Source organism: Rhinatrema bivittatum, chromosome 2 (genome assembly GCF_901001135.1).
Source record: "Rhinatrema bivittatum chromosome 2, aRhiBiv1.1, whole genome shotgun sequence".
In the NCBI taxonomy this organism is placed as follows: Eukaryota; Metazoa; Chordata; class Amphibia; order Gymnophiona; family Rhinatrematidae; genus Rhinatrema; species Rhinatrema bivittatum.
Window position 1 is genome coordinate 208,600,706 of NC_042616.1, and position 27,729 is coordinate 208,628,434.

The 27,729-nt window shown below is 42.2% G+C and overlaps 1 protein-coding gene across 3 annotated transcripts in view; it reads right to left on the reverse strand.

Annotated features, from left to right (window-relative positions):
• The window catches only part of RAPGEF5 (Rap guanine nucleotide exchange factor 5), a 490,380-nt gene that overhangs the window by 58,955 nt on the left and 403,696 nt on the right, over positions 1-27,729 (reverse strand). For all 3 annotated transcript variants that reach the window (XM_029589067.1, XM_029589066.1, XM_029589068.1), the window contains 6 exons: positions 23,502-23,580; positions 21,759-21,903; positions 8,768-8,865; positions 7,515-7,545; positions 5,303-5,381; positions 3,752-3,901 (listed from right to left, as the gene is read on the reverse strand). In XM_029589067.1, coding sequence (XP_029444927.1) covers positions 3,752-3,901; positions 5,303-5,381; positions 7,515-7,545; positions 8,768-8,865; positions 21,759-21,903; positions 23,502-23,580 — 582 coding nt within the window. The remainder of the gene's footprint in view (positions 1-3,751; positions 3,902-5,302; positions 5,382-7,514; positions 7,546-8,767; positions 8,866-21,758; positions 21,904-23,501; positions 23,581-27,729) is intronic.

The window sequence follows — 27,729 nt, forward strand, 5'->3', positions numbered from 1 at the left end:
GGAACCCATATGGTATTAGGCATAGTGTAACACATATTGGATGTAAGCTTGGCATTCAAAACCTAGAGTAAAATGAATTACAATTACAATGTAGTAAACCTCCCATAACAAAACAGCACTGACTGCCAGTACTCAAATAGTAACAACCCTACCTATGAAAAGGCAACACTGCAAATATTGCATCAGATTCTAAAACACCAATACATCTCCTATTAGACAAGCCTAGCTGCTATAGAACCCTACACAGAAACTGCACGCTAGCAGAATACCTCAAGTTCAATCACACATGCATTACACAGACAAAGCCTCACCAAATACAGAATAAAAAGACCATAAAGTAAAAATTAAAAAATGTGTAGACAAAAACTGAAATGAAATGAAAACTGCAACACTAGAGTCTGTATGCAATGCAACTATGGCAACACAGAAACACTGACATTCTTCATAAAATATCAAACAATAAAATCAAGAAATATAAAACATCAATAAAAATAAACCATACTATTAAAAAGAATATTTGAAAATCGTTGACAAATAGAATGACATCCAATAATTTAAAACTCATAAAAATGAAAAAAGTTTCAACTCCAAAAAAAATATTGAAAAACAGCAGACATATCAAATAATACCCAATGATCAAAACTAACAAGGATATAAAATCAACCACTCTCCATACCTGTAAACTTTTGATTTCCAGATGCCCTGAGATTGCCATGGATTAGCTGATGGGGTGGGGAACAGGGGTTGTTGCACACAGACTTTCTCCTTTCTCTCTCATATATACACACATACATTTGTTTCTCTCATACACAAACACACAATCAGGCTCTCCCTCACATGCATGTTTTACCATACAGACATACACATGCTCTCTCACTTATGCACAATTACACACATAAGAGCTCTCTTGCTTTCATACCTCTCTCCCTCTCACATACACACTCACATACACATACACACTCACATACACATACACTCTCACATACACATTCACTTAGAGGCCCCCTCTCTTTCTCACACACACACACATACACACACACACACACACACCCTCGCTCCCTCAAAACAGAGAATCCCTTCTCACACACATGCACTCATACAAGCTTCCTCTCTCTTTTATTCACTTACACACTCCTTCATAAAGGTTCCCTCTCTGTCATTCACACACACACATACACACACACACACACACACACAGCCCCTCCCCTCTGTCCCTCTCTCATACACCTCCTCACACTGACACTGTTTGACTCTTGCACACACACAGCTCTCCCCGGCTTCTCTCTCCTGCTGCTGGTGGTATGAGCTCCTCCCACACCCCCTACCAAGCCTCTTGCTGTCTTCTGCTGCAGGTGGGATGGGCCTTGTTTCCTAATTTCAGCTGCAAGTGGGATGTGCTCCGCTCGAGGCTTGCCGGGCCTATCTTTAGGCATGAACAGGATGGAGCCCCATGTAGTTGCTCTTTATCATCCCCTCATTGTTGGCGCTCTAAGCAATCGCCTAGTTCAACTAATGAAGTGCCAGGCCTGACATTTCCAGGTGGTTATATGTATTATATAATTATGTAATTAGTTATTATCAAGCGTAGGACCAATATTACTTTTTTTTAAATTTTATTTTTATTAAATTTTATTCTTACACAATTTTACGCATTGTGACAAAAGATAAGTGGTATTATAAAGCCAATAACAAAATTAGCAATTTACAACTTACTTTTTTTTCTTATTATTTCTATTAATACCACTATGCTATAAGAAATAAAGTGGGGGGTGTTACATAAAGAACTAAAAAAGCGAACGTAATCATAAATCAATAATAGATATGTCAAGCGACTAAATGAAATCCCTACTCGTTGCCATTCTGAACTGAATGGGTCGGTTCGGGATGAGAATTAAGAAAAAAAGCGGAGCTGTGATGGCTCAAAGAAAACATAGGTAAAGCTTTGAAACTTAATAACACACTTGCAGGGGTATCTTAAAGTGAACTTTGAACACTTTAACACAGCTTCCTCTCTCATCTCTAAGAATTTCTTTCTCCTCTCTTGGGTGGGCCTTGTGATGTCTGGAAACATCCATATCTTTTGTCCTCGGAACAGTTCAGTCTGTTACGAAAAAACAATCTCATAGTATTGTTTATCTCTGTCAGGAAAGCAAATGTTACTAATAGTGTTCCTCTAGTGGTAATCTCTTCATCGCTATTGGATTCTAATAACGCTGACACATTCACACGCTGTTGTTGCTGTCCTTCTTGCTGTTCTCTACTTCTCTGTGGTAGATAATAAACTCTAGTTATCAAAGGAGCTGCTTCCTGTGGTATCATTAAAATCTTATTTAGATACTCCTTAAATAGATCCAAAGGTAAAAGATAATCTATTAATGGGAAGTTCGTTACCCTCACATTTAAACTGTGCAGGGAGTTTTCAATATTTTCTATTCTTTTATCTTGCACTATTTACTTTTGAGACATTCTCTGATGGTAATTTTCCATAGTTCTTATCTTTTCTTCCACCATTTCGATTTTTCTTTCTTGACCTTGTATTTTTTCATCATTTTCAACTGAATTTTTCGCCACCACAGTTACCGCTTTTGAAAAATTAACAATAGCAAGCTCAATTGCGGCCATAATGCTTCCCATATTGCCTCATTAGTAATGACTTCTGGCCTTACCAGAAAAGGAGGTAAAGGTTGAGGTAACTCACCCCTTTTTATGGCCCCAGTTACAGAGTCCCTTCCATGTTCCCGCAATACAGCGAGTTCATCAGCCTGCAAAGCGGCGGGTAAGTATGTTCCCAGTGTTGGGCTTTCTCTGGACTCTGCTGCAGCTGTCCTTTCCTGGTGAAGTCCTTGCTCACCGGCATCTAGCAGCAGCTCCCTCGGCACCGCCTCCCCCCACTGAACTCCGGCGCTGAGGCGGGGACGGAATCTCCGGCGCACCAGGACTTAGCGAAAACTCTTCAGCCCGAGGCGTGGGCGTTCGCTCTTCACCGTGTCCTCCTGCGGCTCTCGCTCCCGGCTCTTTCGGGGTTGACGCGAAGAAGGTTGGAATTGATGTTTGTTTCAGCTCCTCATTCTCTGCATTCGCTAACTCTCCCGAAGTCGAGCTTTGCGTTGGTATGGGGCATTTTAGGCAATACAGGTAATATTTTCACAGGAAAAAACTCGCAGCTCCTTCACCAGCGTCTCATTCAGTCTCCATCTTGGACACACCCCCTAGGACCAATATTACTATATATTTTTGAAGAACAATTATTGCTGGAGATGTCTGCCCTTTAAAGATTATTCTATTAGCTAAATTCAAACGTCATACTGCTACTATGCAATGTAGTACAGTCACACTTTGTCTTTGTTTATTTTAAAGAATCTGATCTTCAGCATTTTCTCAAACTCATTCCATATATGGAATGCAGGAAGTTTTATCCAGGTCGCAAAACACAAACCCAGAAAATCTTCAGCATTTTCTCAAACTCATTCCAAATATGGAATGCAGGAAGTTTTATCCAGGTCACAAAACACAAACCCAGAAAATCCTTTATACTCCTTCCCCCAAAGAGAAAATCTAGCATCCGACAGGGCCTGGGAATTAGCTGTTGCCATGGAAACAATTCTCTGCTAAGCATCTTCTGACTTTAGCTGTGCTTATCCAGCCGAAGACTCAGAGGGGGAACAGCCGAGGTACAGTATTTGGGCTAGAAAAATGTCAAAGCACAGTTCTCAGGCCAAGGTAAACATTAAAACCTGATCATAAAACCTACCCCCAGAGAACGCCACAGTTGCCAGCGCCAGGTCCTCCTCTGCATGCTGAATCTTTTCCGCCACAATCCTCTGAATCTCTTGAGCGGAGGCGGACACTTTGGTCCTGATGCTCACGTAGGAGTGGTCTGTTATGTATACACGGCAGAACACTGCACAAAAGCAAAAAGAGGGCTGGAAATCAGGAGAGCACTGCAATGAGGAGCAGCAACATGCAACGCTGGTGGGGTGTTCTCCATTTCAAAAGAGGGCACTGCGCCTTCTGTGGCTCCGATTTCCTTGCCTTATATCCTTCCTTCCTAGACAGCTCACAGGCACATGATGAAGAAAAGCATGACATTTCAGCTGGGTTTATAGTTTGAATTTTAGTCATTCTTTCAGTGCAGGTGTTCTTGAGATCACTACTTTATCCTATTTGAATTTTTTTATTTTTTTTGGGAGGGGGCGGGGGCAGAGTAACAAGACACCTTACAAAGGCCAAATTTGGGGAAAAGTTTTTTTTTAAATTTAATTGAGTATTTCTATACCATGTTTCTATTCTTGACTAACCAAAAGTAGCTTACAATAAAAACTACAAAATACCTTAATATACATGATTCATTACAAATGTAAATCTCAGCTGGAGCTTATATTAGAGACCAGATTGACTGGAGGTTAAAAAGACTTGTAGTCAAGATAGGACAGATGACATCACTGAGGGGGACACACAGGGCCCGTGGCATATTAAAGCAGAAAAAGCTGGCAAGCTGGAAAGTTCTGCTTACTTAACCATTCCCCCACCATTAAGAATACAGTCAAACTGGGGAGCTGCCAAGCTGACCCTGATTGCAAACTTCATGCAAACTTCACACTATTACATGAAAAGTAGGAATACAGTAGAGGCAGCTGAAGAATGAATAACTGAAGCAGATTTTTTAAAAAGGGGATTTGAAGGCAACTATAGGTGCAAACGTTTTGTTCTAAAAACAAATAAAAACAAATAAAAATTCTAAATAAATAAATAAAATAGATGTGTAAAGTACAAATAAAATACATTAGGAACAAAAACAGAGGAGGCCTAAGAATATGACCAGAGAGGAAACAGTTGCCATTTTGAAAAAAATCATTTCCTCGACGGCTGTAGCCCTGCACCAAGTTGGGGAGACAAACGAGCGTTGCTCCCCCTTCCTATCCCCGCCTCAGAATACTCTGCTTCAGGAGCTGGAAACGGGCTCCGTGCAGGCCCAGATTTAGGCAGAGGCTCCATAAGCAATTGCCTAGGTCACCAAATTTTGAAGACACCCAAATACCCAGGCCAAAGAGGAAAGCAAATGTGTAAAGCAGGAGGATCCTTTTCCACATCCTTTTCCACGTCCACGTCAGAGGGGACGCTGCTAGGGCCCTCTGGGAGGAGCTGGGAGGGAAGGGACTTCCCCCCACGTCCCAATGTCCAGCAACTGCCACCCTCCACTCTCCCACCCTGCCTATGGGTCCTAAAATTGATAATCCGGCCCTGGCTCCATGCTGACATGTGCCAATACCCTCCCCCTCCCCCCCATCTAATTCATACTTACTTTCCTCCACTTCATTCACAGTTCCTCTGTGCTGGAGCCAGTTCTCCTTTAAACTGAATTGGTGGAAAAGGGCTTTATTCTGTGGGCAGAAAGGCAGAACAATGTGTGTGCATGTGCCTTCTTCAGAGCATGTTTTGGGGTGGAGTAGTCATAGAAACATAGAAATGACGGCAGAAGAAGACCAAACGGCCCATCCAGTCTGCCCAGCAAGCTTTCACACTTTGTTTTTTTCTCATACTTATCTGTTACTCTTGGCTCTTAGTAACCTTTTGGTTCTATTTCCCTTCCACCCCCGCCATTAATGTAGAGAGCAGTGCTGGAACTGCATCTAAGTGAAATATCTAGCTTAATTGGTTAGGGGTAGCAACTGCCGCAATAAGCAAGCTATTCCCACGCTTATTTGTTTAACCAGCCTGTGCAATTCAGTCACAGTGCTATAGGAAGTTCCACCCATCCAGTCTTGGAAATATGACCTGGGAGTTGTCTGCAGCATTCAGGATAGTAGTGGGGAACTGCCTTACTTCTTGGCTTGGCACTGATAACGTTAAGGAAGCTGCACAATCCTGCTTGTTAAACTATTAATCACTGGATTTCACTCTCTGGGAACACCCCATCCTCTTCCCCTACCCTCTACAAACAGAAGTTGGTAAATGGATAACGTTCTATAACCCTCTGCTGACCCGGTGCTTAGCTGGCACTTTCCACACAGCCTCATTTTGTTGCTTCCTATTTTCTCAAGTTATAATTTTAAGCTGCTTTCCCACTTCAGTTTTGGTATACCTAATGGATTTCAGAAGTACACCAAAGATATTTATGCTCATCTTGCATGACACACCCATGAATATTGCTTTTTTAAATTAAATCCATCTTAAAGGAATGCCTCAATGTCATTACTTTTCCATTAGGAATGTGAATCGGTACCAAACTCGTTTCTGGTATCGGGTTCATAAAAAAACTGCGGGAAATCTTCGTTCCCTTGGTTCTGAGCATTTTTTTTCAGCTGTCGCAAGCCGAACCCCCCCCCCACCACCCCAACCCTTTAAATATAATTATTTAGAATTCCCCACCCTCCCGACACCCCCAAAACTTTTCTAAAGTACCTGGTGGTCCAGCGGGGGTCCCAGGAGCGATCTCCCGCTCTCAGACCGTCGGCTGCCAGTAAACAAAATGGCGCCAATGGCCCTTTGCCCTTACCATGGGACAGGGACTATCAGTACCATTGGCCGGCCCCTGTCACATGGTAGGAGCAATGGGCGGCTGGCGCCATCTTTAAAAATGGCGTGGGCCATCCATTGCTCCTACCATGTGACAGGGGCCAGCCAATGGCACCGATAGCCCCTGTCACATGGTAAGGGCCATCAGCGCTATTTTGATTAGTGGCAGCCGACAGCCCAAGAGCGGGAGATCGCTCCTGGGACCCCCGCTGGACTACCAGGAGTTTAGAAAAGTTTTGGGGGGGTAAGGAGGGTGGGCGCTTCTAAATAATGAGATTTACAGGGTTTGGTTGAGTTTGGGGGTTGTTTTTGTGTGCCCTTTCTTCCTGCCCCTCCCAAAACGATAAGAGAACCCCACGAAAATTTTGTGGGGTTCTCCTATCACCTTCGGGGACCTCCCGATATTTGACAAGTTTGAAAATATCGTCCAATATTTTCAATCATCAGAAAAACGATTCACATCCCTATTTTCCATAGCTAGGTGTATTTGATACTGTGGTACAGAACTCTGCCTGTCTGGCATTCCTCAGCTCCATTAATACTCAAAGTGTGTTCCAGTAAGGGAACAATGAAATATTCACATTCCACAACACAGCATCGAACATTTCAGTACATGTTCTTAAAATACATAGAGGTCTATGTTCATAGTATTTATCTGGATAACTCACATTTAGCCCGATAGTGTACGGGCATTCCAGAGGCATTTCTGGGAGGAGTTTGGTTAGCTGGATATCTTATGTTCAGAGTTAGCCAGAGTTAGCTAACTCTGATTATGCCTTACAGCTGTCCTAAAGTTAGCTGGATAAACATATCTGGCTAGTTGTTAAGATAGCCATCTATATTCAATTGTGTGGCTCTACCACTATCCCTCCAAAGTTAGCCGGATAAGTTTACCCTTAAACCTGATTTGTTCCAGGATTAAATCAAGGAGAGAAGTAGAGCACAAGGAGGTGATATTCTGAAAGAAAAAATTATTGGAGAATGCAGAGCAGCATTACCTTTCTGTGCGGTGAATATTCATCCACAGTGCTGAAAACAAAAAAGTAAAACTCACATCATCCCTGCTGTCAAAAATGTAAAATAGGAAGCCTCAGCTTTTTCTTAGCCTCTATTTATTAACCCTTTCTAGCACAGTTACATTATCTGTTATCTTAAACTAGAGACACTGCTGCAAGGGTTGTCTTCTCCCACTGAAGTTTCTATGAGCAGCCATTGGAAGAAACAAAGAAAACACATTGAGAGGCTCAGATCTCGTAAATTAATTATAACTGAGAGCTACAAGAAATATAATTATTGCTGTTATGAGGTGACCACTAGTTCTGAGTCACTTTGACTAGGCCAATTATTTCTTCTTCATATATTTATTTCTGTTCCACTTCTGGACCTTTTGCTTTTTATATTAAATTATTTACGAAAAGCAGGACTACAAGTACCAGAATACCCTGGAGGAGCGCAAAAAAAAAAAAAAAAAAAGCAGGCTTGAAGCTCCCTCATGGCTCTCAGTTGTATTTTGTAATCACACTATGGGCCTCATTTTCCATGCCGCTCGCACGTGATAAGGGACCTTTCGCACGCGAAAAGTCCCTTATCACGTGCGATACCAGGATGGGGGGGGAGTCGGGGCGGAGTCGGCCCCGGAAGAGGAGGAGTCGGGGCGTCACCGGGGTTGACTCTGCGCTGACGCCGCGGACAGCAAAAAGGTAAGGGCCTTTTCGCGGCAGCTTTCACTCCCAATAGCTACACCTCCTATGGTGGCGCTATTGGGTGCGAAACTGGCAGCGATCGCACCGCGACGGTGCAATCGCTGCTGGCTAGCGCAGGCCCTCCCCCCCGTTTCGGCCCCCCACCCCTCATCTTCTAAAGTATCGCAGGCCTGCGATACTTTAGAAAATGAGGCCCTATGTATGTCTGGCTGAAGCACATTTTATTACTACAGAAAGCACAACATTTAGAAACCAAGCAAGCAAATTATGTCTAACGAATCATTGTCATATGCTCTAAAATGTCAAGTGAGCCAGCACTGGATTCGAAGGGCCACTGGTTCTGTCTATAAAGTGTTACATAGTTTGGAATATCTGAGTTACAGTGCAGACCAACTATGAAGTAGGCAGGGCCTCTGTGGAAACCTCCTGGCAGGTGTATGGAGTGGTCTGTGAGCACCTATGGGATCCCTCAAATTGCCTGCAAGAGTCTGCCGCAGTCTGCGACGCACTGCCACTCGCTCCCAAGAAAGACAAGGAGAAAGTCTTACTGGCGTCGATGCATTCGAAGTGCTTTCTGAAATTCTTTTAATTCTTTTTCCAAGATGGGGTGCTCGTACATGTCATCCAGCACATACCGGTACAAGGTCTAAAAAAACACAGACAAGTCAAACGACGATGATCGGTGCCAGACCAGAAACAGAATTCTTCTCACTGGTGCCCCCCCCCCCCCACCATATCATGCTAACACATAGAAACAAAAAAGAGAAACCAAAGCAAAAAAAATTCAAAGAATACATTTGGTGATGTTCAGAAGGAAAAAAAAAAACTTTCATGAGTCACAAAAAGACAAAGTTGGGGCTTCTCCACTCATCAACATGAAAACATAAAAAAGGCACTTGCATTTGTGATTTCAAGTCGGGTGAAAGTTTCATAACCCTGCGCATGAATTAGATGACAGATTGCAGCATCTTAACAAGACAAGAGGCTTTTTCTCCCCTTTCTCCAACTCCACCCCAATTGGCTTCAAAAATTTCCATTCAGTATGCTTGGCACATTATCAGTATTCAGTCTTCAATCTGGCACTAAATACACTTTAAGTCTAAAACACTTTTTTTTTTTTTTTTGCATTTTCTCAGCACCTTCAACTGAAGCGGTTTCAAAACCACAGTCACACGTTAACTCTTTAAACAAAAGGTTGCAGACAGAACTAATGGGGACGACTTTCCTGGGATGCGTGCATCTGTGGTCTGCATATATGCAATGGACCGGGAAAAAACCTTCCGTTCTCAGACTTCTCATGTGCCCCTTGACATGTCCTGAAAATTCAGTATGGATACGACACCAAGCAAGCACAAAAGTTCTTAGGGACACACACACCCCGATCCCATAAACCTTCTTTCTCTTTGGAAAGTAGGCTATCAAAACAGAGAGGATTTGCTCTCAGTCATAAATGTATGTTGGCTAAGAAGCAAGAATTATAATACCGATCTGCCTGTTTTTCTTGGCCCTTGTTATCTCCTTCTTTTGATCTTGATCATAAGAACTTCTTTTGATTTTCCCAGAGATATTTGTTTTTCCTTTTTTTTTTTTTTTTACTTTTCTTACATGTGTTTGGAATAAAAGATGCACACAAAAACAGTCAAAGAATGAACTTAAATACACTGTCAACAACAAAACTAGTCCCATGAAAGGAAAACAATTTTTTCTATAACCTCAAAAAAACAATCTATTGATAGGTGAAAGGACTTTTATATATAAAAATCTCTCACCATAGGTCCATTACTGTTGTTTTATAAGTCCATGTTGAAAAGCTTCCTTGTCTTTTTAAATTATTTTGCACATAAACTAATTGTTAAATTAAATCTCTAAATCATAAATGTCCATATGGCTCATAAAAATTACTTAACTTTTAAGAGACATATGCTAGCATTCTTCGCCCCACCATGAACTGCATTTCGAAATGTGATCTGCTTCAGGGGGAGTCCACCACCTCATTATTGTGAAGTATGAGCTGAGGAGACGCACTTTGGTCTTTGTATATATAGCTTCTTAAAGAAGAGGAGTCAAGAGTTTGAAAAACAAGCTGACTAATCACGTGTACATTGTCAACATCACATTATGTTATTTATACTAATGAAAAGCATTCCAGATCCATGCTCATTAAGTCCCATAGGCTGCATAGACTTGAGTCTGAAAATCCAGAACTTCTCACAAAAATGGAAACATGCCACTACATTGCCTTCTTGCCATTTAGGAAAAATTTGATCGATAATAGTCCAATGCAAAGCTACAAAATCATGCTTATGTGAATGACAACGTACTAGAGGAGTCTGTGTTTTAGAAGTGTTAAGCAGGCTACAATGTTCTATTAGCCAAATTCTCACTACACGATTTGTCTATCCCACATGCATTAAATTGCACAGGCAAACTACCATGTGTATGACCCAACTAAAAGAACATGTGGTGTAATGTTTTCTCTTGTATTTGATCCCAGTTCTCACATCTTGCCAGTTGATTTCCTCTATGATTTATACACATATATTACACTGATGTCATGTGTAATGATCCACCAAAGTCTGCCTATCATTAACATTCATAGTGGGTACATTGGACCATACAGTAATATCACAAATATTCTTGGCCTTCGCATCAGCTATGCGTGGCAGGATCAAAAAATGTCATAAAATGTTAACACATACCAATGTTTATAAATGGCTTATGCAATCATAGATAGATTTGCATACAATGAAGGCAGTGCATGCAAATCTATCTCATGTATATTCATTGTGGATATCCTGAAAACCAGGATTGTTTGTGGCTCTCAAAGACCGGAGTTGGCCACCCCTGTCTTAAACCAAGCTGCCAACCGCTACAAGATCCAATCAGATAAAAGATGTCTCTCTGCCCTTTCACTACATCCAGGGAAATTGTTCTGGCTAAGCACGAAGAACCTTTGCTTGTGTCTGCCATCCTTGAAATTTGCACCTCGCTTTGTATCACCTTTTCCGATTGTACGACGAGTAGGCCCAGTAGCCTACAAACGTCATCTGCCTTCATCCCTTAGGATCCACAATGTGTTCCACATAACCCTAGTATAATTCGCCTCACTTTCCTGGCCAAGGAAATCTTCCCTCTGATTACCACAGATCTCTACTGAAGAAGACACTCAATTTGAAGTGAAGGAAATATTGGATGTCAGAAGAATCCGCAATAAACTCCAATAACTCATCTCCTGGTGGGATACAGATTGGAAGAAAACTTGTGGGAGCCAGTCATCAATCTCTAAGCCCCCCAACTTGTTTGAGAATTCCACAGGAGGTTCTCTAAAAAATCCAGACTCAAAAGACTGAGGAGGGGGGCTTTGGAGAGGGGGGTACTGCCATGACTTGAGGCTCTCGCCAAATTTACTGGCCCAGACACGCAGCAGAAGAATCGTTCCCAGCTGATGCCACTGAAAACGTTTCATCCCATCAACAACGACATAATCCTGGCCCCTCTAGCAGTCACTCTAGGCATGTGCACATGGCATGCCCTGTTACTTAAAGATGCCAAGGCGAGAATGTCCCTGCAGAGCCCTGAGATGATGTCAGTGACTCCCTCTTCTTAAGGCTGCTCCAGACACCCCACAACACACACTGGGACAACAAGAACATCTCAGCAACAGGTCTTCTGGTATACATGTTGTCCCAGTATGTGTTGCTACTCTTGCATTTTCTTGCCTTGCTCTACCCTTGCCTTGTCTCTGCCTTCCTTCCTTAGTCCGTTCGTGGTCCCTTCCCTGTCTGTTCCGTGTCTATTTATTGGCCTCTCTGAAATCTGTCTTGCTTGTCCTAATTCCCTCGGCTGGATTCTTTGGTTTTGAACCTGGCTTGGATTGGACCTCCCTTGACTGCTGCCTGGACCTGACCTCTTGGTTTGGATCCAACCTCACTTGCATGCTGCCTGCCCTGAGCTTTGGCCTGTTCTTCATTCACACTGTCTGCCACCTGCCCCGACCTCTGGCTTATTTACAGTCTCTGCTGCCTACTCTAACCCACACTTGCCTAGATTCTTGTCATTGAATTACACTAGGGACCCACCTAAGTCCTGCCAGCTCAAACTGTGGAGAACGGGGCTGGTATAGGTGAAGCGCCAGTCTATCCTGCCACAGGGAATCTCCACTAGCTCACAGGGTGGACCTAGTGGACTTGATCACTAGGAGGCGCCAACCTTTCCTGAGTAACAGTAGTCCACACTTCCGACAGGTAACATGCATGCAGTGGCAGTTACTAATCAGCTTTCATGATTTTGATACAATTCCAACATCGCGCTCCACTTCAATGCTGAGGATGAAAGAGGAATTGGATTCAGATGAAGGCTAACACTGGGCCCTGACTTTTTCTGTCCGGGGTTCTGATACGCAGACATTAGAGAAAAGTGCAGGACTGCTTCTACTGCCAAGTCCAAAAACAAAGCATGTTCAAGCAGCATTTTCTGAATTATAAAGGCTCCTCGCCCTGTAAAAATGTTGCTAGTAGTATTACTACCCTTAACATAAGGCTTAGGGGTAATCTGCATGGAGTGGCAGTTACTATCCTTAATAGAAACATGCAGTAACCCTCATGGAGCGGAAGTTACGACCATAAGAAACTTGTTGGGCAGACAGGATGGACCATTTGGTCATTTTCTGCTGTCATTACTATGAGGTCCATATTCAGACACAGTCCAGATAGCAAAATTAGCTGGATAAACTTATCTGGCTAACTTTGGAGTGGAAACACACTATTGAATATAGCTGGCTAACTACAACTGCCTAACTTTAGGACAGCTCTTAAGCCCAACCAGACTTAGGTCTGAATTTTCTAAATTCGCAGAACTTAGAAATTCCGGCGGTAACGGAGGGCGGGAGTCGAAGTGGGGGGCGGGCCTGCGAAAGCACCACCGTGAAAGGTGGTGCTATTGGGCACGCTAGTGGCAGCGAAAAGGGTTCTTACCTTTTAGCAGCCAACGATCTTTCTGCCACATCCACCCCAGTGCCACCCCGACTTCTCCTCTTCTGGAGTCGACGCCGCCCCGACATAGTGATCATACGCGAAAAGTCCCTTTTTGCATGCGATCCCTTTTGAAAATGACCCCCTTAGCCAGTTAAGTCATCTGTCTAACTCTGAATATTGGCGTAGGCCACTTAGCTTAGCAGGATAAGTCAACTCCTCCCAGTTAAGGCCCTGGAATGCCCTTAACTTAGCTGGCTAAGGGGGTTATTTTCTAAACGTTTATTGCATGCATTAGGGCCTTATTGCGATAAACCCTTATCGCGATAAAACTCCTATCGCACGTGAAAAGGGCATTTTCACGTGCGATAGGATGCAAATAAGCTGGAGGGGAGGAGTTGGGGCGGGGAGGGGGAGAAGTCGGCCGCGGCACCACAGCCACTGATAATGGGCCAGATTTTCAAAAGCATTTACTCGAGCAAAACTGGTTTTTGCTCGAGTAAATACACTTTACTCAAGTAAGTGGGCTTTTCAAAATTGCTACAATATATGCCATTGAATTGTCCATAGGATTTACTCAAGTAAGTGCACTTTACTCGAGTAAATAGCTTTTGAAAATTGCTACGATAGTATGTCACATTTACATGCGTAACTCCTTTGAAAATGACCCCCAATGTGAGGGACATTATTGCCAGCAGAAGCGCGGGGAATAGCACCACCTTTTACGGTGGCGCTATTTGTGCGAAAGGCTGCAGCTGGCTGCATAGCGGCCGGTGAAATCGCATCGCCGTGGTGGAATGTCTGCGGCCTTTCGCAGACCTGCCCCCCCACCCCCTTTTTCGCTGGATTCATCTGTGAAGAATGATGAATCTAGCCCTAAATTCTAAACACCTAAATTACTAGCAGGCCCATACAATACAGTGCGCACTGTTAACCAGCATTTGGACGCGCGTTTTCGACGCGCTAGCTTTACCCCTTATTCAGTAAGGGGTAATAGCGTGTCGAAAACGCGCGTCCAACCCCCCTGAGACTATAGCGCTCGCAACATGCAAATGCATGTTGATGGCCCTATTAGTCATTCCCGCGCGATACAGTAAGTAAAATGTGCAGCCAAGCCGCATATTTTACTTTAAGAAATTAGTGTCTACCCAAAGGTAGGCGTTAATTTCTGCCGGCGCCGGGGAAGTGCACAGAAAAGCAGTAAAAATTGCTTTTCTGTGCACCCTCTGACTTAATATCATGGCGATATTAAGTCGGAGGTCCCAAAAGTTAAAAAAAGTTAAAAATAAAAAAAAATAAAAATTTTAAATGGGCACACGGCTTGCTGGTTGAAAACCGGATGCTCAATTTTGCCGGCGTCTGGTTTCTGAACCCGTGGCTCTCAGTGGGTTTGAGAACTGACGCCGGCAAAATTGAGTGTCGACTGTCAAACTCGCTGACAGCCGCCGCTCCTGTCCAAAAAGAGGTGCTAGGGACATGCTAGTGTCCCTAGCGCCTCTTTTTACCGTAGGCCCTAATTTAAATAAATTAACTTACTGAATCGCACGCACAGGAGAGTGGCCTGTGCGCGTGAAGGGAGAGCGGGCGAGCAATTTTTACTGAATCAGCCCGTAGGTGTCTAGAATTTCACCGGATATGTGCCCAAATATACATTTAGCTGACTAACTTTTGAATTAACCAGCTAAATGATTTTGAATATGGATAGAAACATAGAACTGACGGCAGAAGAAGACCAAACAGCCCATCCAGTCTGCCCAGCAAGCTTTCACACTTATTTTTTTTTTCTCATACTTATCTGTTACTCTTGGCCCTTATTAGTAACTTTTTGGTTCTAGTTACCAGTGCAGTGCTGGAGCTGCATCTAAGTGAAGTATCTAGCTTAATTGGTTAGTGTAGTAACTGCCACAATAAGCAAGCTACTCCCATGCTTATTTGTTTACCCAGCCTGTGCAATTCAGTCCTTGTTGGTTGTTGTCTGAATATAAATCCTCTTTTCCTTATTCCCCCCTGCTATTGAAGCAGTGAGCTGCGCTGGATATGTATTCCTAGTGAAGAATCAGGCTTAATTGATTCGGGGTACTGACCGCCGTAACAAGCAAGTTACACCCATGCTTATTTGTTTACCCAGATTATGTAAATCAGTCCTGGTTGGCTGTTGACTGAATATAAATCCTCTTTTCCTCTTCCCCCCTGCCGTTGGAGCACAGAGCTCTGCTGGATATGCATTGAAAGTGAAGTATCAGTCTTATTTGGTTTGGGGTAGTAACCACCGCAACAAGCAAGCTACTCCCCCGCTTTTTTGTGAATGCAAATGCTTTTTTCCACATTTCCTCTTGCCTTTGACGCATAGAGCAATGTTGGAGTCACATTAACAGAGTATGTTTATTGAATAAGGATATTAATCTCCAGGTAGTAGCTGTCATTCCCGCAATCCACCCCCATGCCTCGTCTCTTCATTCACATCCTCTCAACTTTATGGATCTACAGTATTTACTCCACGCCCCTTTGAAATCCTTCACAGTTTTGGTCTTCACCACTTCCTCTGGAAGGGCGTTCCAGGCATCCACCACCCTCTCCGTGAAGAAATAATTCCTGACATTGGTTCTGAGTCTTCCTCCCTGGAGCTTCTGCTGATTTTTTTCCAACGGAAACGGTTTGTCATTGTCTTTGGATCATTAAAACCTTTCAAGTATCTGAAAGTCTGTATCAGATCACCTCTGCTCCTCCTTTCCTCCAGGGTGTACATATTTAGATTCTTCAATCTCTCCTCATAATTCATTCGATGAAGACCCTCCACCTTTTTGGGCGCTCTTCCCTGGACCGCCTCTATACTGTCTCTGTCCATTCGGAGATACGGTCTCCAGAACTGAGCACAGTACTCCAGGTGAGGCCTCACCAAGGACCTGTACAAGGGGATAATCACTTCCCTTTTCTTACTCGATATTCCTCTCTCTATGCAGCCCAGCATTCTTCTGGCTTTAGCTATTGTCTTGCCACATTGTTTCGACGACTTCAGATTGTTAGACCCTATCACCCCAAGGTCTCTCTTCTGCTCCGAGCACATCAGCCCTTCACCCCCCATCGAATACAGTTCTTTTGGATTTCCACACCCCATATGCATGACTCTGCACTTCTTGGCATTGAATCTCAGCTGCCATATCTTCGACAACTCTTCTAGCTTCCTTAAATCCCTTTTCATTCTTTCCACTCCTTCCGGCGTGTCCACTCTGTTGCAGATCTTAGTGTCGTCCGCAAATAGACAAACCTTACCTTCTATCTCGTCTGCAATGTTGCTCACAAAGATATTGAAATGGACTGGTCCCAACACCAATCCTTGCGGCACTCTGCTTAACACCGCTCTCTCTTCAGAGTAAGTTCCATTTACCATCACACATTGTCTTCTGTCCGTCAACCAGTTTACAATCCAGGCCACCACCTCGGCATTCACTCCTAAGCTTCTCATTTTATTCACCAGTCTCCTGTGCGGGACTGTATCAAAAGCTTTGCTAAAATCCAAGTAGATGACATCGAGAGCTCTTCCTCGATTCAATTCCTTAGTCACCCAATCAAAAAAGTCGATCAGATTTGTCTGACAGGACCTTCCCTTGGTGAAACTATGCTGCCTCTGATCCAACAATTCTGCTGCTTGTAGATAGTTCACAATTCTTTCCTTCAGCAGTGATTCCAATACTTTTGCCACCAACAAGGTGAGGCTAACCGGCCTGTAGTTTCCAGTCTCCTCTCTGCTGCATCTCCTGTGAAGCGGGACCACCGTTGCTCTTCTCCAATCACTCGGCACCACACCCATTTCCCGGGAGCAATTGAACAGGTCACACTGTGGAGCCACCAGCACATCTCAGAGCTCCCTCAGTATCCTAGGATGAACCTCATCAGGCCCCATGGCTTTGTCCACCTCCAGTTTTCCTAGCTCTTCCCATACATTCTCTTCCGTAAACGGAGTTTCATCCATTCCGCTTCCCTCCAGTTTCTTGTTAACTAGCGTCGGTCCTTCTCCGGGTTCTTCTTTAGTGAATACCGAACTGAAGTATTCGTTTAATATTTCTGCCATTTCTTCATCTGTTTCCACCCATTGATCCTTTTCACCTTTCAGTTTCACTATACCACTTTGGACTTTTCTCCTTTCACTGATGTATCTGAAAAATATTTTGTCACCTTGCTTTACCTCTTTGGCAACCTTTCTTCTGCTTGAATTTTCGCTTTCTTGATTGCTTTCTTCGTCTCCCTCAGTTCCACCAGATATTCTTCCTTGTGCTCCTCTCTTTGGGATTCTTTATATTTCTTCAATGGTGTTCTTTTAGCTTTTGTCAGCCAGCTCCTTTGAGAACCAGATAGGTTTCATTTTTCTCTTGCTTTTCTTTACTTTTCTAACATATAGATTAGTTGCCTTGGTAATTGCTCCTTTTAGTTTGGTCCACTGTTGTTCCACATCTCTCTCATTCTCCCAGCCTTCTAGTTCTTCCTCCAGGTACTTCCCCATTTCATCAAAGTCCATGTTTTTGAACTGTAAAACTTGGGTTCTGGATTGATCTGCGAATCTTTTATGGTGGCGTTATTTGTGCGAAAGGCTGCAGCCGGTGAAATCGTACCACAGTGGTACGAACGGCTGCGGCCTTTCGCAGGCCCGTCCCCCCTTCACTCCTCCCCCTTTTTCGCTGGATTCTTCTGCGAAGAATGATGAATCTAGCCCTAAATTCTAAACACCTAACTTACTAGGTGGCTAGAATTTAGCCGGATATGTGCCCAAATATACATTTAACTGACTTCTGAATTAACCAGCTAAATGATTTTGAATATGGATCTCCATGTTTCTATGTTACTATATACTATATATGTTAATGAGGATCTGGAATGTTCTCATTATTCTAAATAATATAATGTGATGTCAATGATGCAGACACATGTAATTGGTCAGCTTGTTTTTCATACTCTTGATGCTTCCTCTTCTTCAGTTAAGAAGCTATATATACAAAGATGGAAATAGTGGACTCCCCCTGAAGCAGATCATATTTTGAAACATGGACCATGTCGAGGTGAAGAATGCTGACATATGTCTTTTGAAAGTTTTGTAGTCTTTATGAGTCATATAGACATTTATGATTCAGAGATTTAATTTAACAATTAGTTTTATGTGCAAAATAAAAATTTAAAAAAGACAAGGAAGTTTTTTAGTACAGATTTTTAAAGCAACAACAATGGACCTATGATTATAATTGATAATCTCTATACAATGCTTTTGGCAAGAGATTTCTATATATAAAGGAACTTCCATGTATGAACAGAAAGTTTTTTGAGGTTATTGAAAAAATGTTCTTTTCTTAGAATAAAATATGTGTATTGTGTATTATAGCTATGTCCCTTTAAAAAAAAAATATATTTTTTTTTTACAGAAGCCATGTTCTAGCTGTTTATGTTTGTATTCAGACATTAGGAGCTCTATTTTTGTAGGTTATTTTCTGATTCTACGTTTAGAACCAGTTTGAAAGCAAAGCCCCTATTTGGGCAATGGCAGCCCAAGTAGATAAGTGTGTAAGAACATAAGAACATAAGAAATTGCCATGCTGGCTCAGACCAAGGGTCCATCAAGCCCAGCATCCTGTTTCCAACAGAGGCCAAACCAGGCCACAAGAACCTGGCAATTACCCAAACACTAAGAAGAACCCATGCTACTGATGCAATTAATAGCAGTGGCTATTCCCTAAGTATAATTGATTAATAGCCATTAATGGACTTCTCCTCCAAGAACTTATCCAAACCTTTTTTGAACTTTTTTGAAAAGAAAAGTAAAGGAGAAATCTTAAGAGAGCAATTTTGAAAGGCAAGTAAATTATTTTGCATGTGGAAATGGACTATGAAAATTGCTTACCCTCTCTGCACATAAAAGTACGAAGGGAGTGTGGAGAGAGGAGATATTTCTTGGGGTGGAGTCAGGGAGGGGTTAGCACTTTTGCATGTAATTTCACTGGAAAAAGCAGATGCAGTGTGTATACTTTATCTGACATACAGACTGCAGGAAAAACAGATCTGCAGACTTTAAACTTCTGCATGTAGTTTGAAAGTTGCCCTCTAAGAAGTTAATTTTGTAACAGCACAGGTAAGTTATGTGTCAGCTGCGCACATAAGTTACACCAATTTTCAAAGCAAACTCCAGACCATAAGTTCACTTTCAAAATTATTCAAAAGTACGAACGGAAACGCACCTATATAAAATTACACCTGCTTTTTGCAACAGGTAAAATAAAAAGCATGCACATAAATCCAAACTCTACCCCAACTCCGTGCACCCCTCCCCAAAAACTGCCTCTTTTATGTGTGCATGAAATGTGCAGGAATTTGGGTTGCATGCATAATTTTACATGCACAAATCCCAGACAATTTTATAATAAGCCATTTGCAAGTCATAAATCTGTGTTTTATGTGCATAAATGACTTTGAAAAGCAAACAGAATGTTGGGAATTATTAGAAAGGGAATGGTGAATAAAACGGAAAATGTCATAATGCCTCTGTATCGCTCCATGGTGAGACCGCACCTTGAATACTGTGTACAATTCTGGTCGCCACATCTCAAAAAAGATATAATTGCGATGGAGAAGGTACAGAGAAGGGCTACCAAAATGATAAGGGGAATGGAACAACTCCCCTATGAGGAAAGACTAAAGAGGTTAGGACTTTTCAGCTTGGAGAAGAGACGACTGAGGGGGGATATGATAGAGGTGTTTAAAATCATGAGAGGTCTAGAACGGGTAGATGTGAATCGGTTATTTACTCTTTCGGATAGTAGAAAGACTAGGGGGCACTCCATGAAGTTAGCATGGGGCACATTTAAAACTAATCGGAGAAAGTTCTTTTTTACTCAACGCACAATTAAACTCTGGAATTTGTTGCCAGAGGATGTGGTTAGTGCAGTTAATATAGCTGTGTTTAAAAAAGGATTGGATAAGTTCTTGGAGGAGAAGTCCATTACCTGCTATTAAGTTCACTTAGAGAATAGCCACTGCCATTAGCAATGGTTACATGGAATAGACTTAGTTTTTGGGTACTTGCCAGGTTCTTATGGCCTGGATTGGCCACTGTTGGAAACAGGATGCTGGGCTTGATGGACCCTTGGTCTGACCCAGTATGGCATTTTCTTATGTTCTTAAAATTCATCCTAAAGGTTCTCTTTATTCTATATGTTCCACTGCAAAGATTAAGGGCACACTGTCAGGGATGACAAACGTGAATTGAAAGAAATCTCTAAAAGATAAATCTCGTCACTCCAGCGTTATTTGCTACCATCTGTTTGTGCCTTACATCCCTTTGCTTTGTTCTTTTGGGGAGGGGTTCTCTTTTTAAACATTTAAATATAAATGGAAATGCTTCAGGCTTACAGTGTGTGCCCATACCCAGCCTCCCACCCTGTGGGATGATGAGGGGATGTGGCTTTGCTAGGAGCAGGTGTGTATGTACAGAAACATATCAACAAAACAGTTATCACATTCAAAACATATCAGCAATACAATTATCACCTTCAGAACATGTCTGAATCATTGTCCTGCCTAAATAAAACCCTAAAGTGTAATACCCCAATAAAAACAATACCTAATCTACCTCACTATCACCCCTATATATAAACTAGTCATTTTCTCACCCATATTTCCCAACCTTATTTCACTAAACACTAGCAATGCCTGGGTGTGTGTAGGAGGGAGTATTTGGGGATGTATTTGTGCATATGGTGGGTGGATGTGAGAGGGTGTGTGTCTAGATATGCATGAGGAGGTACAAGTATGCGTGAGGGGGTAAAGGAATATAAGGGATGTGTGTATATGTGTCGGTGTGAGAGTATGGGTGGGTGTGCCTTTGTGTTGGAATGTATGTTTGTGTGTAAGATGGGTACATGTGAGGGTCTGTTTGGGTCTTTGAGAGGTATTTGTGTATGCAGTGTGTGGGTGGGTGTGAGGATGTTGGGCTGCAGTAGGTGGGTGGGTGTTTGGTGGGTGGATGTGAGCATTTGTGTGGCTACAGTGTGAGTGTGTGTGTGTGTGTGTGTGTGAAACAGGGCTCTGCGGAGTGTGTGAGGGGCAAGAGGGATGGTGCGCGTGTGTGTGTGTGGGGGGGGGGGAGGGTGTATTTTGGAAGTGCCATTTTGTGTGATTTTATACCAGTTGATTCAGTTATTTTCTCTGTTTCTATTTCTTTCTGCCAGTGTCACTCTGGATGGCTGCGCAGGGGCATTTAGAGCACTAGTCAGCATTCTAACAGTTCCAATGACCTCTAAGAATTTCCCTTAGAAAGCAATGGCAATTTTTTTTTTTTGGTGTCTTGGTTCTCTGATGTTTCTGGTTTTAAAATTTCCTCAAGATCTTCATCCTGCATGCCAAGTTGCCAAATCTGATGAAGTTCCATCCCCTTTTTGGAGAGTTATGGTGCTGATGGACAGACAGATGAAGGTTGATCCCTTTTACATAATTCTTTTCAACATTCCATAAGTTGAAAAGCATAAAAAGGATGCATGCATAGAACAATTATTTTTCAAAAAAAATGAAAGTACATCCACTTAAGGCTTACCTTCAAAAATAATTTGGAATGCTCATCTTCATGTAACCAGTCTTTGTACAGGGCTGCCCACTGAGATGCTAAATGTAAGACTTTGCGCTTTCTGCGGAGAGATGCTGAGGCTTCACCTTTAACTTCATCTTTCTTGGCACAATAGGTAAGCTCCGGTCAAAGAATAACAAAACACTGGAGTGGAGGTACGGAGGTATTCCAGATGGAACATTAATATTCAACCCAGAATACAGAAATATTATAATAAGGCATGAAACCTAAGCAAGTATAACCTGTATCTAGCTATTCCCTCTTAAATCCTGCAGCAGATACAACATGTTTGCATGCAATTTTGGCTTCAAGATAATGTATATTATGGAAATATCTTGAGAGCTGGGTAACTTTGATCTGGTACAGTATTTATGGCATGTTTATGAATACCATTCTACTGTAAATGGAAAGACCAAGTGACAGCTGCCTCGGGGTGGCATGAATTAGGCATTGCCTTTTTGACAATCTTTGAATGTGTAAAGCCACCCAGTCTAGGCAAAGCTTCCAGGGGAGCTGCACATTTCTGGCAGGCAAAATTAAAATGTTCACTATTTGGAATGTAAAGCATATGGTTGGGTATTTTCTCTGGGTTCGTTAGAAGGGCACGATGCTGCCAAGGGGAGGGAGAGGAGAATCGTTCTCTCTGAAGAAAACGGGGCCTCAATGAGCAGCTGAAATAAGTGGTCAACTATCAAAAGTGTGCGGAAGAGACTTCCCACAAAAGACACAACAGAATGACTGGGAGCACAGATTAATAAGGTTAAGCATCTGGAGAATCTAATGGATTGCCTGCTTGCAGCTACTGCAGCCTTCCATTCTGCAGACAATTTCAAGCTTTTTAAAGCCTCATTAGGATGGGTCAGGGCAGCGGTACGCTTTCAACTGCCTCTTCCTTGGGGCTACTCATCACACCAGAATAGCTGAACCATGTCGCACGCAGTGATTCGGGCATCTCGAGCCCATAAGCTGGGCTTTTCTTCATCAGTGATCATTATTCTGAAGCTACACACACTTCTGTCCACACTGCTGTGAGATCTAGCTTTTGGGTTTCTAGTTTTAGCATGCCACTATTAAAAAAAAAAAATAGCATAAATCCAATTGTTCACTGTTCTCAAACTAAAAACGAAGATGGCTTTAGAGCTTAACCAACAGTCTATGGTACCCTACATACAGGATGCCCACGTGACTGGTGTGTGAACAAGAGGTATGGGGGACTGTGAAGGAACTCTTTGAACAGGGATGTGTTGTCGACCAAGACGACATGGAAATCGCTGACATTTGGCATTTCGTTTCATGTTATTTCTAATACGAAACGACAGAACAACCAACACATTTTTTTTGTAGTTTGGCATGCACTGAATGGTTTTAGGGAACACTAACGCAATTTAGCATGCACTAAAATGCAAAAATAACACAAAGCAACTAGAGACAAACTGAAAAAAACAAACGAAACAAAAGGTTTTCCCATAAATACCACACATATTGCTTAATTGCTCTATTTTCCTTTTCTTTCTTTACTCATTTACAAATAATTATTCATCTAACAATAAATTAATTCCCACTTTCCCTCTGCTTCTTTCAGACTCTACATGAGGAGACAAACCCATAAGCGACTCAGGGGGGTGCACAGTTTTGTATAGCAAACAAAAGGGTCCTAACAGAAGGCATGTGTTGGGAGTTAGGTCATAATTGGATTCAGTTAATTAAGGATATTGCCTCAGCAGCGCCTGGCACAAGTCATCGGTGGTCATGAAGACAGTGTAGGTGAGGAGGAAGTCGTCAAGGAGAGTATCTGTGCAGGGAGACAAAAGAATCATTAGATGAGCACAATAGCCTGGTAATCTGACCATGTGGTGGGGTGCTCACATAATAGGAATATGCCTGTCTGTCAATGAACCCTTTTCTTGTGCACAAATGTAAAGCGGATGGCTCATTCCTGCATTCTGCTATCCTCTAGCAACAGCACAAAATAAGCCTGGCTTTTCAAAAGCCTGACGCTTTAACTTCTGACCTGCTCCACCATTCTGTGGACACGGTGTTAAATGTTCTGCAAAGCATTTCCGATCTGCTTAGAGAACAACTGTACTGACCTTTATCAGAAGCCTATGCAATCATCACATTGACAGGCAAGGCATGAAATACAGCATGAACAACTAAAGACTGGTTTCTGTGAAGGGGATTAAAAAGAAAAAACCTGGGGAGTATATTCGAAAAAACATATAAAAATGTAATATAAGAAATAAAATAGATACGGTAAATAAGGAAAGGAGACAACAGAATAAAACTAACATTAGAAATAAATTCAAGAATTAGATATTTTGAAGTGATGTAGCTAGTTCTTACAGCACTGATGTCCCACTATCACTAGACATGCTCACTGTCTCTTTAAAAATGAGACTTTCAGTTGAATGGTATTTATTTGAAATTAGGGTTGCCAACTGGCTCCAAATTTTCTGGACAAGTTGATCCAGTCCTGGTTTTACCTCATTGCTGGGACTTATTCTTATTTCCATTTTGCATTCTTTAATAAAAGCAAGATTGTAAGTTCCTGCATGCAAGGAAGTAAAGCCAGGACTGGATTAACCTGTCCTGAAAATTTGGAGCCATTTGGCAACCCTATTTGAAATAAAACCAATAGCCCTCAAAATAAATATATGAGAGTCTTCCAGAAAGAAGATCCTTATAAATAAATACTATTGAACTCGGAGCCAGAAATAACTATTATAGTAACAGATTCCCGTTTATTAAATGTCGCCTTATCTAACGCCAGGCACCAGTCACAGACAATTAATCTGACACTGACTTTCTGAACGGTTCCCACTTCAGGCTTTGCAGGACCCCTGCAATATGTAAATAACATACTGACAACCGTGAAGCCCCGGAGCAAAGTAAAAAGAATTAAATGTCGCTATAGAGTGAAACATATCAATAAATATTTATATAGGTAACACAATCGCAGGAAGTCACTGTGAAATTTTATACCCCTTACCAACATCATGTTCGTCAATATGAGACACTGCTGATAGATGTTCCCGTTCCCTGCTAGTGTTTTCCTATCTCATTCATTCCAAAATCTTTTCTTTTTTCAAGTATGCTTACTTTTCTCATGGGCAAGTTTATTTTTACTGCAGAACGTCTTTGGCTAGACAAAACCATAACTGTACCACTGTTAGACTTGCCTGGATATGGAATGGGTGTGGAGTGGAATGAAATTTGTATTTTGATGTGGCAAGAAAGGCTCCATTACTCTGTAGGTCATGTTGTGTCCTGCTCAAAGTAATGAATGAGCAAAACAACCAAGCAACCCTCACCCTGTTATATGTTATATAGTCACGTTTTTATGGAAAGCCAATATAATTGCTTCATTTCTAGTCATTCAACTCCACATGAAATGGTGTAACACTGAAAACTCTTCTGTCAACTGCCAGACGGACAATCCTAAGGCAACTGAACACTCGCATCAGTAGTAAGGGGCCAATGTGTTAAATGTTTCTGAGTTGTGTCTATCTTGAATTGGGAGAAATACAGTAGTTTTAGTGGCCCGTCATGAAGCACAGGTGCAACATGCTGACTGAGTACACTAAGTAGAAAGGCTGCTGGCAATCAGCAAATTGAAATGATACAGCCCAACATCATGGAGGTTACTACTACTACTACTAATTTTTATAGCACTACCAGACATAGGCAGAGCGGTATATAATGCAGCTAAGGGACAGTCCCTTTTTCATGGAGTCAAGACACACACACACACACACACACACACACACACAGGATATGCAAGAGTCTATGAAAAATTAAATTATTATAGAAAAATGGTTAAAATTAACAAGACTAAATTAGGGGGAGTCAGAGTTTATGATTTAAAAGCAGCCTCAAAAAGGTAAGTTTTTATACTGGATTTGAATATGGCCAGAAAGGGAGCATGATGCACAAACACAGGAAGTCTGTTCCGGGGATACAGCATAGCTGGTGGTGGAGGAAAAGGAGGCAGATAAGAGCAACCTGTCTAATTAATGACATCCACGAGGAAAGGTGTAGGGAGAGAGAAGAGAATGTCCGTTCAAATAAAGAAAATGAACGTCCAAACCAAATTCATCAGGGCAATGGGCACGGAAGGAAAAACTGCGAGATAGGCCTCCTCCGCAAATTATTTTTAAACCTGTTTGGAACACCGAGCTTCCCCCAAAGGAATCTCATGTACAAAAGTTCTGTGCCCTGGGCGAACTATAACAACAAATTCACTCAACTCTTAAATGCTATCAAGTCTGGCAAAGGATGGAAGCTTTCCTCAACTAATTGTTTAAAGGGAGTAATGTAAATGTTTCAAATCACTGCACTGCACATGTAGTCAGCCCCAGACGGGCTGTGTTATCAGGAAGCACAATACGTATCTCAAAGCACAGTTCACAAGACAAAAACCAATTCGAGGAAACAAGTTTTGCCCAGCCACGCTTGGAGCCAAGAAATGTGCGTGTGTTAGAAAGAGATGCCTGCTATAGCAACAGTGGTGGAGGCCACCAGAGAGGGGGGGCCAGAGGTACAAGCTCACAGCACAGTTTAGAAAACTGCGAGAAGAAACCTTTTTGACCTGTGTTGTGTTTTTTTTACAGAGTGTTATCCTTTGCACTTCTCACAATAGGGTAGAGATTATTCTGCGATAGGACGTAAGGCGTAATCCTGAACGGTGCACTGGGGCCAAAGGGGCAGCCCGCCCTGGTGTTAAAAACCCACTAGCACATTTCATTCTTCACGTGAACTGTTAACCATTGCTGCTGAACAAAACATACTTTATATTTCATTGTCACATTAGCCCCTCTGAGTACCTAAGCTTTCGGGTGACCGGAGAAAGCTGAGAATGAAGGAAGGTCAAGGTGCCATTTCCGCACCTCCTCCCCTCCCCCACCAGCCAAAGTAGGAACTGGTTCTTCTTGGTGCAAAGCCCGAGATGATATTACTTTTTAATTATCATGAATTTTTTATGTAGCTACATTTTTTCCCCACTGTCGCCTTCAACATTTTTAATTATGTTTCCGTGTTCAGCTTACGAAACATCCACAGCCCTTGTACAGTTTACACTTTTGCTTGTAGCTACTAAACTACAAGTAGTGCATTTGCGAAGACAAATCTGATGGGTGCTTGAGCTTCACTGAGATTGAGTGTGTGCTGCCACCTTAGCCTAGAGCTGATTTCTCCTTGGAGTGCTCTAACATACATAACATTCCGTAATGGCCTCGAATAATGTTCTCTCGTCATTTTCTCAGGATGTGAGTGGGCGCGCACTACGCTGTGTGCATGATTTTTGCAAGTGAGTAGGTCTGAAATGGATATATTAATATCAAGGAAAATATACATTAAGAAATTAGAAATTATGTTCTGGAGAGGGTAAGGGCTTCGCTACAGGGAGCTCTTAATTTTGGATGTCTTTTGATGGTATTTCCTGTCTGGGGGTGCTGTATATTATGAAAAGTGACTGGTACTCCCTACAGACGCATACCTAGAGTATTTGGCACCTAGGGCAGATACTTCTTTGGCACACACTCCCCCCAAATATATAATTGTAAAATTTCCTAAACATCGATAAAATATTTCCAAACAGCAGACACATCAAATAACACCCAATAATTAAAACTGATAAGGATTTTAAAAATCTCCTGCTCTCCATATCTGTCATCCTAAGATTGTTGTAGATTGGGAGCATGCACACACACACACACACACACACACACACACACACAATATAATATACTCCCTCTCTCTCATACACACATATACATGCTTAGTAAGAGACAGAGGGAGTATGTGTGTGTGTGTGAGGCACACACACATACTTTCTCTGTACCTCTCTCATACACACACTTTCTCTGTACCTCTCTCTCACACACACTTCCTTTGTGTCTCTCTCACATGCTAACACATATGTTTCCTCTATCTCTCTCTCTCT